Source organism: Aegilops tauschii, chromosome 3 (genome assembly GCF_002575655.3).
Source record: "Aegilops tauschii subsp. strangulata cultivar AL8/78 chromosome 3, Aet v6.0, whole genome shotgun sequence".
NCBI classification, from domain to species: domain Eukaryota; kingdom Viridiplantae; phylum Streptophyta; class Magnoliopsida; order Poales; family Poaceae; genus Aegilops; species Aegilops tauschii.
The window spans coordinates 266,353,851-266,366,493 of record NC_053037.3 but is presented as its reverse complement, the minus strand read 5'-3'; the positions used below and the strand labels follow the sequence as shown (position 1 = coordinate 266,366,493).

At 50.0% G+C, this 12,643-nt stretch overlaps 1 protein-coding gene across 2 annotated transcripts in view; it reads left to right on the top strand.

Annotated features, from left to right (window-relative positions):
• Positions 1-12,643, top strand: part of LOC109739944 (protein REPRESSOR OF VERNALIZATION 1) — a 59,050-nt gene that overhangs the window by 15,366 nt on the left and 31,041 nt on the right. For both annotated transcript variants that reach the window (XR_005772791.3, XM_020299006.4), the window contains exons 5-7: positions 11,552-11,635; positions 12,233-12,289; positions 12,410-12,496. Coding sequence is in view for 1 of the 2 variants with exons in the window: in XM_020299006.4 (XP_020154595.2) it covers positions 11,552-11,635; positions 12,233-12,289; positions 12,410-12,496 (228 nt within the window). In the remaining variant the exon portion in view is untranslated. The remainder of the gene's footprint in view (positions 1-11,551; positions 11,636-12,232; positions 12,290-12,409; positions 12,497-12,643) is intronic.

Here is a 12,643-nt window from a genome sequence, read left to right as displayed (position 1 = left end):
ATAACCGGAACGGCACAAGGGCTTAAGCTTTCACGTACATGGCCGTTGTCGATGAGTTGTTGTACTTGCCGTTGGATCTCCTTAGTTTTTTCGGGGTTGGCACGGTATGGAGCCTTGTTCGGAAGAGGTGCGCTGGGGATGAGGTCGATCCGGTGTTCGATGCCACGAATAGGAGGAAGACCCGGAGGTAGCTCATCGGAGAAGACATCCGCGAATTCCTGGAACAAGTTAGAGAACACTAGAGTAATAGGGTTAGAAGGGTTAGTCCTTGCCACCTCATCTTTGCACACTAGGACGTAGTGTATGACACTCGATGGGTTCTCACACACTTCTCTCATCTCACTTTTGGTGGCTAGGAGGACTAAGTTCTTCTCTCTTGGCGAAGAGTCACTCATTTTGGGCTTGTGGCGCTCACTTTCTTTGTGGTGGTTCGCTCTCTCACTAGTCTCTCCATGATGGGTGGATGCTTGCTTGTTGGCGATCACTTGGCTTGGTGACATAGGTCGTAGCACGTACTCCTTGCCCTTCATCTTGAAGCTATAGTGGTTTGTTCTTCCGTTGTGGATGACGCCGCGGTCGAATTGCCAAGGTCTCCCTAAGAGGAGATGACACACAGACATAGGAACCACATCACACTCCAAGGTGTCCTCGTAAGCGCCGTTCTTGAAGGAAACTTGTACGGTGTGCTCCACTTGAATGGTGCCGGAGTCGCTAAGCCATTGGACCTTGTAGGGATGAGGATGCTTCTTCTTGACCAATTGTAGCTTGGAACATAGCTCTTCACTTGCCAAATTGTGGCAACTTCCTCCGTCGATGATGTCCTTCACGGAACACCCGTTGATGCCGGCCTTGGTGTGGAAGATGTGGCAACGTTGGTCTTCTTCTTGGTAGTGTTGAAGCTTCAAGACCTTGGAGACCACGAGAGAGGGACTTGAATCGTTGTCACAAATGACTTGATCATCTTCATCTTCATTTACGCGCCGGTGCATGGCCACGTGCTCAAGGGCTTCCATTTCTTCGCTCCTCATGGAGTCGTATGTGCCATCATCGTTGAAAATCATTGTGCGCTTGTTGGTGCATTGGAAGGACTTGTGGCCTCGGCCACCACATGTGAAGCACTTGATAGAACTTGTCTTGACGGGATCATCCGGTGGCGCCAAAGATGAGGGAGTTTTGGATTTGTAGTTGCTTGCTGGAGGACGAGTCGAGGAAGGCTTGTTAGAGTTATAATATAAGTCATGTATACCCCTTTGTATTTATCCCGTAGTATAAGGGGTTTCCTGCATATGTACCACACCTGTACATGTATATATATCGGCCTATGGCCTCATGGGAATATAAGTTGCTTAATCCTAACATGGTATTAGAGCTCTAGGGTTTCTTTTTTTGCACGTCGCAACTCGTGCTCGATCCCGTCGGCTGCCCTGCTTCGATCCGGCCAACGCATCCTCGCCTGAAGGCCTCCTCGTCCAACGCAGTTCAGCAGCCGGCTTCGGTCTCCTGCCCCGCCGATCCCGCTCTCAGGCGCAGCACCCGCCGCGCCGATCCCGCTCTCCGGCGACCGCTCCCGCCGCTCCCGCCGCCCGCCACCCGCGGCCGTCCGTGCTCGGCTCCGCGGCCGCCCGTGCTGGTCCGCTCCTCCCGCGGCCGCCAGTGCTCGGCCCCGCGCCCGCCCGCCAGGTGCGGTTGCTCCCGTCGCTCCAGCTCTCCGGCGCCGCCCGTTCCCGCCAGGACTCGCGGTCCTCCGCCCGACTGCTCCCGCCTAGCCTGCTCCGATCGAGATCCCCTGCCGCTCGGCCTCTGCTGATTTCGATCTTATTCCTAAAAAAAAATGTCTGCTGCATCGGGCTATGTCGCTGTCCCTCGCTGTCCGGTGATCTTCGACGGTACTAACTACACCGAGTTCGCTGGCTTCATGCGCATTCACATGCGTGGCATCCGTCTCTGGGGTGTTCTTTCTGGCGAGGTCTGCTGTCCGCCACGTCCGGTTCCTCCGGTGGCTCCTACTCCGCCGACTCCACTGGTTCTTCCTCCGGATGCTAATCAGGCCGCCAAGGATGCGGCTAAGGTTGCTGATGAGGCTGCTGATCGTGCCTATGATGAGAGGGCTCTGGCTTATGAGGAGGCTCTTCAGACGTATCATGGTGCTTTGTCTGTTTACACCCAGTGGCTTGATGATGATGCTCGTGCTGCCGCTGTTCTCACTGCTAGTGTTCTGCCTCAGTTTGCTTCTGAGTTTCTGGGTCTTCCTACCGTCTTCCAGATGTGGACCTGTCTTCGTCAGCGCTATGAGCCCTCTGGTGATGCCTTATACCTGTCTGTGGTTCGTCAGGAGCATGCTCTTCAGCAGGGTGACTCTACTGTTGATGACTTTTATGCACAGAGTTCTGCTATCTGGCGCCAGCTTGATTCTCTCCGCAGTGCTGGTTGTCGTACTTGCCCCTGCTGCCAGGCTGTCCAGGCCGATTTGGAGTTTCATCGCGTCTACGAGTTCCTGTCTCGGCTCCGTAAGGAGTTTGAGCCCCGGCGTGCTCAGTTGCTTGCTCGTGGTCGTATTTCTCTCATGGAGGCGCTTTCGGAGATTCGTGCTGAGGAGACTCGCCTACGCGGTGCTGGTTTGCTGGAGGTTCCCTCGGTGCTCGCTACTCGGGCTTCTTCCACTCCACCTGCTGCACCGCCCCATTCCCGCTCGAGTGCTCCGCCGCTCTTGCCCACTCCTTCTGGCGGCTCAGGTCGGCCCCGTTCACATTGTGATTACTGCAACAATGATGGTCATATTGAGTCCCAGTGCTACACAAAGCGGAAACACCTGCGCAAGGCGCGATCATCCTCCTCAGGGACTTCGTCATCTCCCTCGCCAGCTTCAGGCATTGCTTTGACCGAGCAGGATATTCTGAGACTTAAGCGTCTGCTCGCGGCTTCAGGTTCTTCCTCGACGGGTACTGCTGGTTCTGTGACTGATGCTTCCCGCACTGAGCACCCGCCCTCTACACAGTCAGGTACATCTCCATGGGTTCTGGATTCTGGAGCTTCTTTTCATATGTCTTCTCATTCTTCTGCTTTGTCTTCTCTTCGCTCGCTGGATTCTCCTGTTCATGTCTTCACTGCTGATGGTACTCCACTTTCTGTTGCTAGTAGAGGCCATCTTTCTACTCCTTATTCTGTTCCTGATGTTGCTCATGTTCCTTGACTTACCATGAATCTGTTTTCTGCCGGTCAACTTACTGATTCTGGTTGTCGTGTCATCCTTGATGTTGACTCTTGTTCTGTTCAGGATCGTCGCACGCACACTCTAGTTGGGGCTGGCCCTTGCCGCCGTGATTCTCAGGGTCTTTGGGAGTTGGACTGGCTTCATGTTCCTTCCGCTGCCACCACCATCGCCAGTTCCTCCGCTGCTGTCGCTTCTGTTACTGGTTCCTTCAAGCAATGGCATCATCGACTTGGTCATCTGTGTGGTTCTCGATTATCGTCTTTAGTTCGTCGAGGTCTTCTGGGGTCTGTCTCAGGAGATGTCTCTTTAGAGTGTCAGGGTTGTCGTCTTGGCAAGCAGATTCAGTTACCATATTCTCATAGTGAGTCAGTGTCTCAGCGTCCTTTCGATTTAGTCCATTCTGATGTATGGGGTCCGGCTCCTTTCCCTTCGAAAGGTGGTCATAAATACTATATTATTTTCATCGATGATTTTTCTCGTTACACATGGCTTTATTTCATGACTTCACGTAGTGAGGTGTTGTCTATTTATAAGCGTTTTGCTGCCATGGTTCATACTCAGTTCTCTTCACCCATTCGTGTTTTTCGTGCTGACTCCGTTGGTGAGTATATCTCTAAGATGTTGCGTGGTGTCCTTGCTGAGCAGGGTACTCTTGCCCAGTTCTCTTGTCCTGGTGCTCATGCTCAGAATGGTGTGTCTGAGCGCAAGCATCGTCACCTTCTTGAGACGGCTCGTGCTATGATGATTGCCGCCTCTCTTCCGCCTCATTTTTGGGCCGAGGCTATCTCCACTTCTGTCTATCTCATCAACCTTCAGCCATCTGCTGCTTTGCAGGGTGGTGTTCCTTTTGAGCGTCTGTTTGATCGCTCTCCCGATTATTCGATGCTTCGCTTGTTTGGTTGTGTTTGCTATGTTCTTCTTGCCCCTCGCGAACGCACCAAACTGACCGCTCAGTCTGTTGAGTGTGTCTTCTTAGGCTACAGTGATGAGCATAAGGGCTATCGTTGTTGGGATCCTGTCGGTCGTCGGATGCGTATCTCTCGCGATGTGACTTTTGATGAGTCTCGTCCTTTTTACCCACGCCCATCTTCCTCGGTCTTTTCCGTGGAGGATATCTCTTTTCTCACTTTTCCTGACTCCCCTATCACTCCTGTTGCGCCTGTGCCTATTCGTCCCACTCCCTCTGCTTCTCCACCCCTTGTCGATTCACCGCCACCATCTTCCCCGGTCTCCTCACCTAGCATGTCACCGGATTCTACACCTTCATCTCCGGTGACTTCTTCGTCACCTCCCCCTGATTCTACCTTGGCGATTCCTCCTTCTCTTGTTCCATCTCTTCCTCAGCATTACACTCGTCGTTCACGGCCTGTGGATGCTTCCTTGGATGAGTCGTCCTCTTCCTCTCAGCCTACTTATGGCTTGCGTTCTCGTCCTCGTCCGCCTATTGATCGCTTTGGATTTCCCACCGCTGGTGCTGCTGTTCTTGAGCCGACTTCTTACCGTCAGGCTGTTGTTCATCCTGAATGGCAGTTTGCGATGGCAGAGGAGATTGCTGCTCTTGAACGCACTGGTACCTGGGATCTTGTTTCTCTTCCTCCCGGAGTCCGTCCCATCACTTGTAAGTGGGTCTACAAGGTTAAGACTCGCTCCGATGGTTCTCTTGAGCGTCACAAAGCTCGTCTCGTGGCTCGTGGTTTTCAGCAGGAGCATGGTCGTGATTATGACGAGACTTTTGCTCCTGTGGCCCATATGACCACTATTCGTACACTTCTTGCCGTTGTCTCTGCACGCCACTGGTCTATATCCCAGCTTGATGTTAAGAATGCATTTCTTAATGGTGAGCTGCGTGAGGAGGTGTACATGCAGCCACCACCTGGGTATTCTGTTCCTGATGGCATGGTGTGTCGTCTTCGTCGCTCTCTCTATGGCCTTAAGCAAGCCCCTCGCGCCTGGTTTGAGCGTTTTGCTTCTGTGGTCACTACTGCTGGTTTTTCAGCAAGTGCTCATGATCCCGCATTGTTTATTCACCTTTCTCCTCGTGGCCGGACTCTTCTTCTTCTCTATGTTGATGATATGGTCATCACTGGGGATGACCCCGAGTATATTGCCTTTGTAAAGGCCCGTCTTAGTGAGCAGTTTCTTATGTCTGATCTTGGACCTCTTCGCTATTTTCTTGGGATTGAAGTCTCTTCTACCTCTGATGGCTTTTTTATATCCCAGGAAAAGTATATCCAGGATCTTCTTGCTCGTGCTGCTCTTTCTGACGAGCGCACTGTTGAGACTCCTATGGAGCTCAATGTTCACCTTCGTGCTACTCTGATGGTGATCCTCTCCCTGACCCGACGCGTTATCGTCATCTCGTTGGCAGTCTTGTCTATCTAGCTGTCACTCGTCCGGACATCTCTTATCCGGTTCATATTCTGAGTCAGTTTGTTTCTGCTCCCACATCGGTTCATTACAGTCATCTCCTTCGTGTTCTCCGATATCTTCGGGGCACGATCTCTCACCGTCTCTTCTTTCCTAGCTCCAGTTCTTTACAGCTTCAGGCCTATGCGGATGCTACGTGGGCTAGTGATCCTTCTGATCGCCGTTCGCTTTCTGCTTACTGTGTTTTTCTTGGTGGTTCTCTCATTGCCTGGAAGACGAAGAAACAGATTGCAGTTTCCCGTTCGAGTGCAGAGGCTGAGTTGCGAGCTATGGCTCTTTTGACGGCAGAGGTGACTTGGTTACGGTGGTTACTTCAGGACTTTGGTGTTTCTGTCACTACACCGACTATGCTCTTATCTGACAGTACAGGTGCTATTAGCATTGCGCGCGATCCTGTGAAGCATGAGCTCACCAAGCATATTGGTGTTGATGCTTTCTATGTGCGCGCTGCTGTGCAGGATCAGGTTGTTGCTCTTCAGTATGTGCCTTCCGAGTTACAGTTGGCGGATTTCCTGACGAAGGCCCAGACTCGAGCACAACATGGCTTTTATCTCTCCAAACTCAGTGTTGTTCCTCCACCATGAGTTTGAGGGGGGGTGTTAGAGTTAAAATATAAGTCATGTATACCCCTTTGTATTTATCCCGTAGTATAAGGGGTTTCCTGCATATGTACCACACCTGTACATGTATATATATCGGCCTATGGCCTCATGGGAATATAAGTTGCTTATTCCTAACAAGGCTAACTTGCTTGGAACTTGACTTGTCGCCGGTACTTGGTGATGCTCTAGTGGAGGTAGGAGGTGCCGAAGTCGTGGGAGCTTGAGTGTAGGATCCGTAGGTCTTGGAAGAGTACTTGGCGTATTTGAAGTCATCTTGTACTTGTCGCTCGTGCTTGGTCGCTTGATGAACTAGCTCGAGAAGGTTGGAGTAGGGTTGGAAGTCGGCAATCCGCTTGATGGGGTGGTTGAGGCCGTTCAAGAATCGTGACATAGTTTGTTCGTCATCTTCCTTGACGTTGGCTCTTATCATGGGAATCTCCATTTCTTGGTATTATTCTTCCACTGTCTTCGTGCCTTGCTTGAGAAGTTGCAACTTCTTGAAAAGATCACGGGTGTAGTCTGTAGGCATGAAGCGAGCTCTCATGACATCCTTCATTTGCGTCCAAGTTGTGATGGGTGGTTCGCCTCGCGCTTGTCGTCGCTCGATCACTTGTTCCCACCAAATGAGGACGTAGTCTTGAAACTTGAGTGAGGCCATGGCGATCTTCTTTTCCTCATCGTAGTTGTGAAGACGGAATATCTTGTCCACCTTCAATGCCCATGAGAGATATTCTTCGGGATCATTGCTTCCGGAGAACTTGGGCATGGTGAACTTGAGCTTGCCGTAGCAGAGTTCTTCATCCTAGTGGCGGTTTTGATGTCTCGCTCTTGCCGTGGAGGAAGGTCCTCAAATGCTCGTTCCTCTTGATGTCGCTCTTGGCGTGGAGGAGGGTCTTCAAGGACTTGTTCCACTTGGTGTCGCTCTTGACGTGGAGGAGGGCGAGGCATATGCGCTTAGTTTCGCCTTTTTTGTTGCTCTTCGCGTCGGGCGGCTTCTTCTTGTCATGCTTGTCGGAGTGCTTCTTCTTGTTCACGCACTTGGCGGTTGCGCTTGTCGACGGCTCTAGTGGCCTCGCAGAGTGCGCGTTGTGCTTTGAGTGCTTGTGCTTCACGGCGCTCTTGTGCTTGTCGGATTGCATCGCCGTCTTGAGGTCCTTGACGTTTCACTTGTGGAGGTTGCTCTTGGTCCTCGGCATCTTGTGCGTGGCGTCTCGCCCTTTCACGTGCTCGAACTCGGTCTTGCAATCCATTGCCATGGAATTGGATTTTCTTGAGCTTGGCGATCTTGAGTGTAGTCGCGGCGAGGAAAAGGAGCTCGAGGAGGACTCACATCTGAAGAAGAGTATGCCGACGAGTGGCGACTTAAGTGGCGACACCGTCTTGGTGAAGAAGCTGAGGAAGACGCGCGGCTCACGATCATGGTGCGGAATTCTTCCATTTGTTTGGCGAGCTTGGCGTCTAGGTAGTCGCGGTTCCTTGCTTCCGATTGACGAAGGTCGGTGGCGAGTTGCTCAATGCGATCACCCAAAGCTTCATTTTCTTGATGGAGAGCTCGTTGGGCGACGAAGAAGTGCTTCTTGGTGACGTAGTCCCGTTCATCGTCTTGACCATCGAAGAGTGGGTTCGCCGAAGTAGTTGGCCTATCCATCATAACCAAGTGGAGGTGAGTAGGAAAATGAGAGAACAATACCAAGTTACCGTTTCCAAAGATTGTGGATGTATCGAGTATTGCTCAATGTAGTGCTACAACAATAGAATTGGTACTGGGTTTGTTTCTCACACCTACACAAGTAAAGCTTATGGAAGAGCTTGGTTAGGATGAGTGGCACAAAATTTCAAGCAAATGTTAGCCAAGATATCGATAAGGTTGAGAAGGTTCACAAAATTGCAAGTAAAGCAAATAGATCAAACCCAAGAATATCACTAGGAACACACACACGAAAGATAGATGGGATCCACACAACCAAGGAGTGGGCTCAAGATGTGTGACCACGGGAAATGCTCTTGTTGTACGAATGCAAGAGAGACACTAGCTCGATTGCTCAAATGGGCTAGATACGCTTGTGCACCAACCTATGAGAGAAACGTGCTGTCTTCAATCCCAAATATGCTAAGTATGTAGTGACCAAGATGATGTAGCGATGCAAAATGGCTCGATGCTATTGCTTACAAGCTCTTTCGTTTCTCCTCTTCTGCTTAAAAGCTTTTTTTTTTTCACTATGCTTGATGCTCGAGCCAAGTATGATATGAGACAAGTATGTAAGATATGCACGGGAGAGACTTATGGCACAAAAGATGATAGCAAGATGATTTGCATGCTAAATGTAGCTATGCGGAGTGAGCGTATCACTAAGGTGCACAAAGAGCGTGGCCCGGCAATTCTCAACTCGCTAGTCTCAATAGGTAAGTGACGCAAAATGGCTCGGGTTATCAAAGCAATGGTAAGGAAATGTACTATGTGTCGTCGAAGTTACCGTCCTTGCTTACGGTTGGTATGAGGATGAAGTGCTTGTTGTCGATGTCGAGGTCGATGCAATGATGAAGAGCGGTGTCGTCGATGTCAAACCGTTCCCAAGTAGCCGAAACACCTTAGGAAACGGAAACTGCAACTCAAAATTGGTCAATTGCGGAAGGTGGGTGCTTTTATGGTGAAATTTTTGATGGAGGCAAATGGTGGTGGTAATGATATATGTGGATGGGGGATGTCAAGAGCTACAAAACAAGCTAAAGAACACAAAAAACGGACTTGGGAGGTGAAAGTTATGGCCAAAATGGTGTTGTAGTTGGGCTGATTCCGGGGGGGGGGGGGGGGGGGTGGGGGTGCGGGCACCCGGGGGTGGGAGGTGCGGGTGCCCAGGGTGGTCAGGGGCAAACAGCCCGGGGGTGGGAGGTGCGGGTGCCCGGGGTGGTCAGGGGCAAACAGCCCGGGGGTGCGGGTGCCTGGGGTCTCGGATTTGGGCGGAAATTTTTGGGTAATGGCCAAATTCGGTGGATTTCGCGGTGGGAAGGGTGGGGATGAAGGTGTAGGGGCTAGATCCACTTGCCAAACAACAAATCCATGGACCAAAACAACCAAATCTAACAAGATCCAACAAATTGCAAGGAATTTTTTTGGGGCTATTTTTGTGGGGATTTTCTAATTAGGACGAAAAAATAACAAAATCAAGCTAGCAAATAGGGGGTAGGGACTCCAAGATGTGAATCAACCTTGCTCATGATACCAAGATGTTGTAGGGTGAAAACCCTAGAGGGGATCTTTTCACACTTGGAAGGGGAAAAAGTGATGAACACACAAGAACACAAGGGGAAAATCACTCAAACAAACCCAAATCACACATCCACTAGAGTAGCATACATGAGATCCACAAGCATACAAACAATTCAAGGAAAATAGCACTAGGGTAAAGTTCTTCCCACTCCAAGGAAATGAGGTCTTGATGTTGATCTTCTCCAAGAGGAGGCCTTGATAATCCGCAAGGATTCTTCCCAAAGAGGGGTCTTGATCTCCAAGAGGAGGGGATACAAGGAGCAAAGCTCTCTAGTGTCTATTAAATACTTTGCTAACCTCTAGAACAAGCTAGGTGATGGGTAGTTATAGTCTAGGGATGAAATAAGAGGAAGAGGGGGGTACAAGGGTCTTTTAGCCTTAATTGCGCGCAGGCAAAACGGTGGAGTCCGGGCACCCGGGGAAAAGGGGACAGGGGCTGCCGCCTAAGGGAGCCCGGGCACCCGGGGCGAAGACGGCCGGGCACCCGGACCGGGCAGAGGGCCAGCTGGAGGGGGACCGGGCACCCGGGGCGGCGGTTGGCGGCTGGAGAGGAGCCCGGGCACCCGAGGCCAAAGGGCCGGGCACCCGGGGCGCGGCGGCTGGCGGCTGGAGAGGGACCCGGTCACCAGGGGCCAAAGGGCCGGGCACCCGGGGCGCGGCGGCTGGAGAGGGACCCGGGCACCAGGGGCCAAAGGGTCGGGCACCCGGGGCGGGCAGAGGTGGCGCCCAGGTGGCGATGGCCGGGGACCCGTGGCTGTAGGGGCCGGGCACCCGGGGTGTCCGGGGGGTTTGCCCACCCCACGGCCTCGTGTCCGGGCACCCGGGATCCTCTTGTCCGGGCACCCGGGGTGTCCAGAGGGTCCGTTCCTTCGCGTCCTTCTTCCTTCTTCTCCATGTGTGCTTGGGTCTCCCTCATAACTTCTTCATGGGTTTCTCCCTGGTACCTAAGAATGCACAACACTTCCGTTTGAGGTAGGACCCAACTGTCGTGTGAATTCGAATGGAGTTCGAAGAGGAAGGAGTTAACCTCGGTTTCGATGGCACGTGCGCGAGCTCTCGTCATTGGTCCTCTTCGTACTTGCGGTGGTGACGGGACGTCCATGAGGATGGTCGAGGGATGCTCCGCATCAGCTATGGTGGACGGCAAGTCCGCCTTGGCGCTGGCCAAGAACTCAGTCTTCCACTAATGCAGCAAACATATCGACGTACGGTACCATTTCATCCGGGATTGCTTGGTGGATGGGAGTGTCAACGCCAAAACGAAAGCATTAGGGCGGGTGAAATTCCATGAGCTGCGTGCTAGGATTGGGATTGTCCAAATCAATTCATGTCTGATTTGCAAGGGTTAGGGGAAAAACTTGCAGCAGTCAGTCAATCAGTCAAGTCTTTTCCTTAGGTTGTAAGCTAGTGAGTCGAGTCCGTGTCTTAGGCTACATGTCAGTGGGTCAAGTCAAGATATCTTAGGATGTAAGAAAGCTACTGAGGTGCTTCTGACCTAGTTGCTTTCAGCTATAAATAAGAGGTGAAGCCTAGCCAGCTGCATCCATCACAGCCCAGAAACCAGAGTCCCAAATCAGAATTAGCTGTGCTCTTGCTAGTTGCTACTATAACAATACTAAGGAAGTGTGGCAAGACACAGTTCATGGCAGGAGCCTTTGTTTTGCCTGTTCACCCTGCCAAGATATAATGATCTTACATCAATATTAGGCTTTCCTATAACTACCTTTTTTTATTTGGGTGAGACTAGGCATTTTTTCTCAAACTAAGTTTTTACTGCTAACCATAGTTGTTAACCACAGTTCTTCAGGCTACAAACCTGGTAGATTTTAGTAGTTTGAAACTGTATAATGTAATTCTATGGCGCCTTTTATTGTTATTATATTGTTGTTATAATTACAGTACTGCCATTCCATAATGACAATGTCATATGTACTATTCAGCAGTTTATGATGCGTCCTTAGCCATTTTTAAGTCACATGTTCTACACTTGTATATTCTTATTATTTGAGAAATTGACAGATCATTGATTTTCTGGATATGCAGAAAAGTTCTGTACTGTGCAAGCGACTAATGGACAAGGCACTTGATCCTCCCGTTCTGTTAACGATGACCCCTGACGAACTAAAGGTCTAATCATCTTATTTTCATTTTGGTCTTCACAGTGACCACTTTCCATCTCTTCACATTAGTGATTAGATTAGTTTTTGTGGTGCGTTAGTACTCTTATAATCTAGTCGATATGACATGGTTGCTGAGACCGAAATGGTTCTGTTTAGTTGAAAGCATTTAACTATTAAATCTGAACAGGGGCATGTACTGGACTGATTTGGTTCAAGCACCTGCATTAGTAAATATCAGAAGTCCTTAATATTTCAGAAGTTAGTCTAAAATTTATTCGAGCAATGTTTAGAAAAAATTGAAGAGCTTCAGACGTTACTATTTCTGGGAATTTATTTTCTTTGTTTCCCCTTACTAATTGAGTTTTCAACCTCAAATTGTGAAGGATACTAGTCAGTTGCACTTGCACAATTGTCCAGAATTGCACCTAGTGAGTGTTTCAGACTAGATATGTCCCCTCTTTTCTGAAACCACCTGTTGAGCCAGGAGACCACTTCGATAAATTCTTGCTGTCATTATAATTTTCTCTTGATTCAGTTTGATTACTCTCTTTTGAGTGCGTATTTTCTCTAAATTCTAGAATTACTCGCTTCCTAATCATTTCAGGCTGGGTTGACACCAGCAGAGATAGCGTCTGAATCAGAAGAATCAAGGCAGCTGCAGGTATTATACATCATATGCATTAAGTTCACAATCTGCCAGGGCCAGATAATGAAGAATATCCAGTACAGTAACCGAGTTTTCAGCCAAAGTTTAATTTGTGTTTCTGTTTGTTTTAACTAGATGACTGAGGCCCGGTGTAGAAGATGCACGGAAAAGAAAGTAGGCATACTTGATATCATTCATGCCAGCCGTGGAGATCGCTATCAGGTATTTCCGTGTTCTTTTTCCGCGTTTATGAAGCGCTTACTCTATTTTTATTCCTGGTTGTATGCTGTGGTGCTTTCCACATTACTTGTGCCATCTGGTCGTTTTAATTTAAATCAAATACTATTTGCTTTTAGGGATGATTAATGT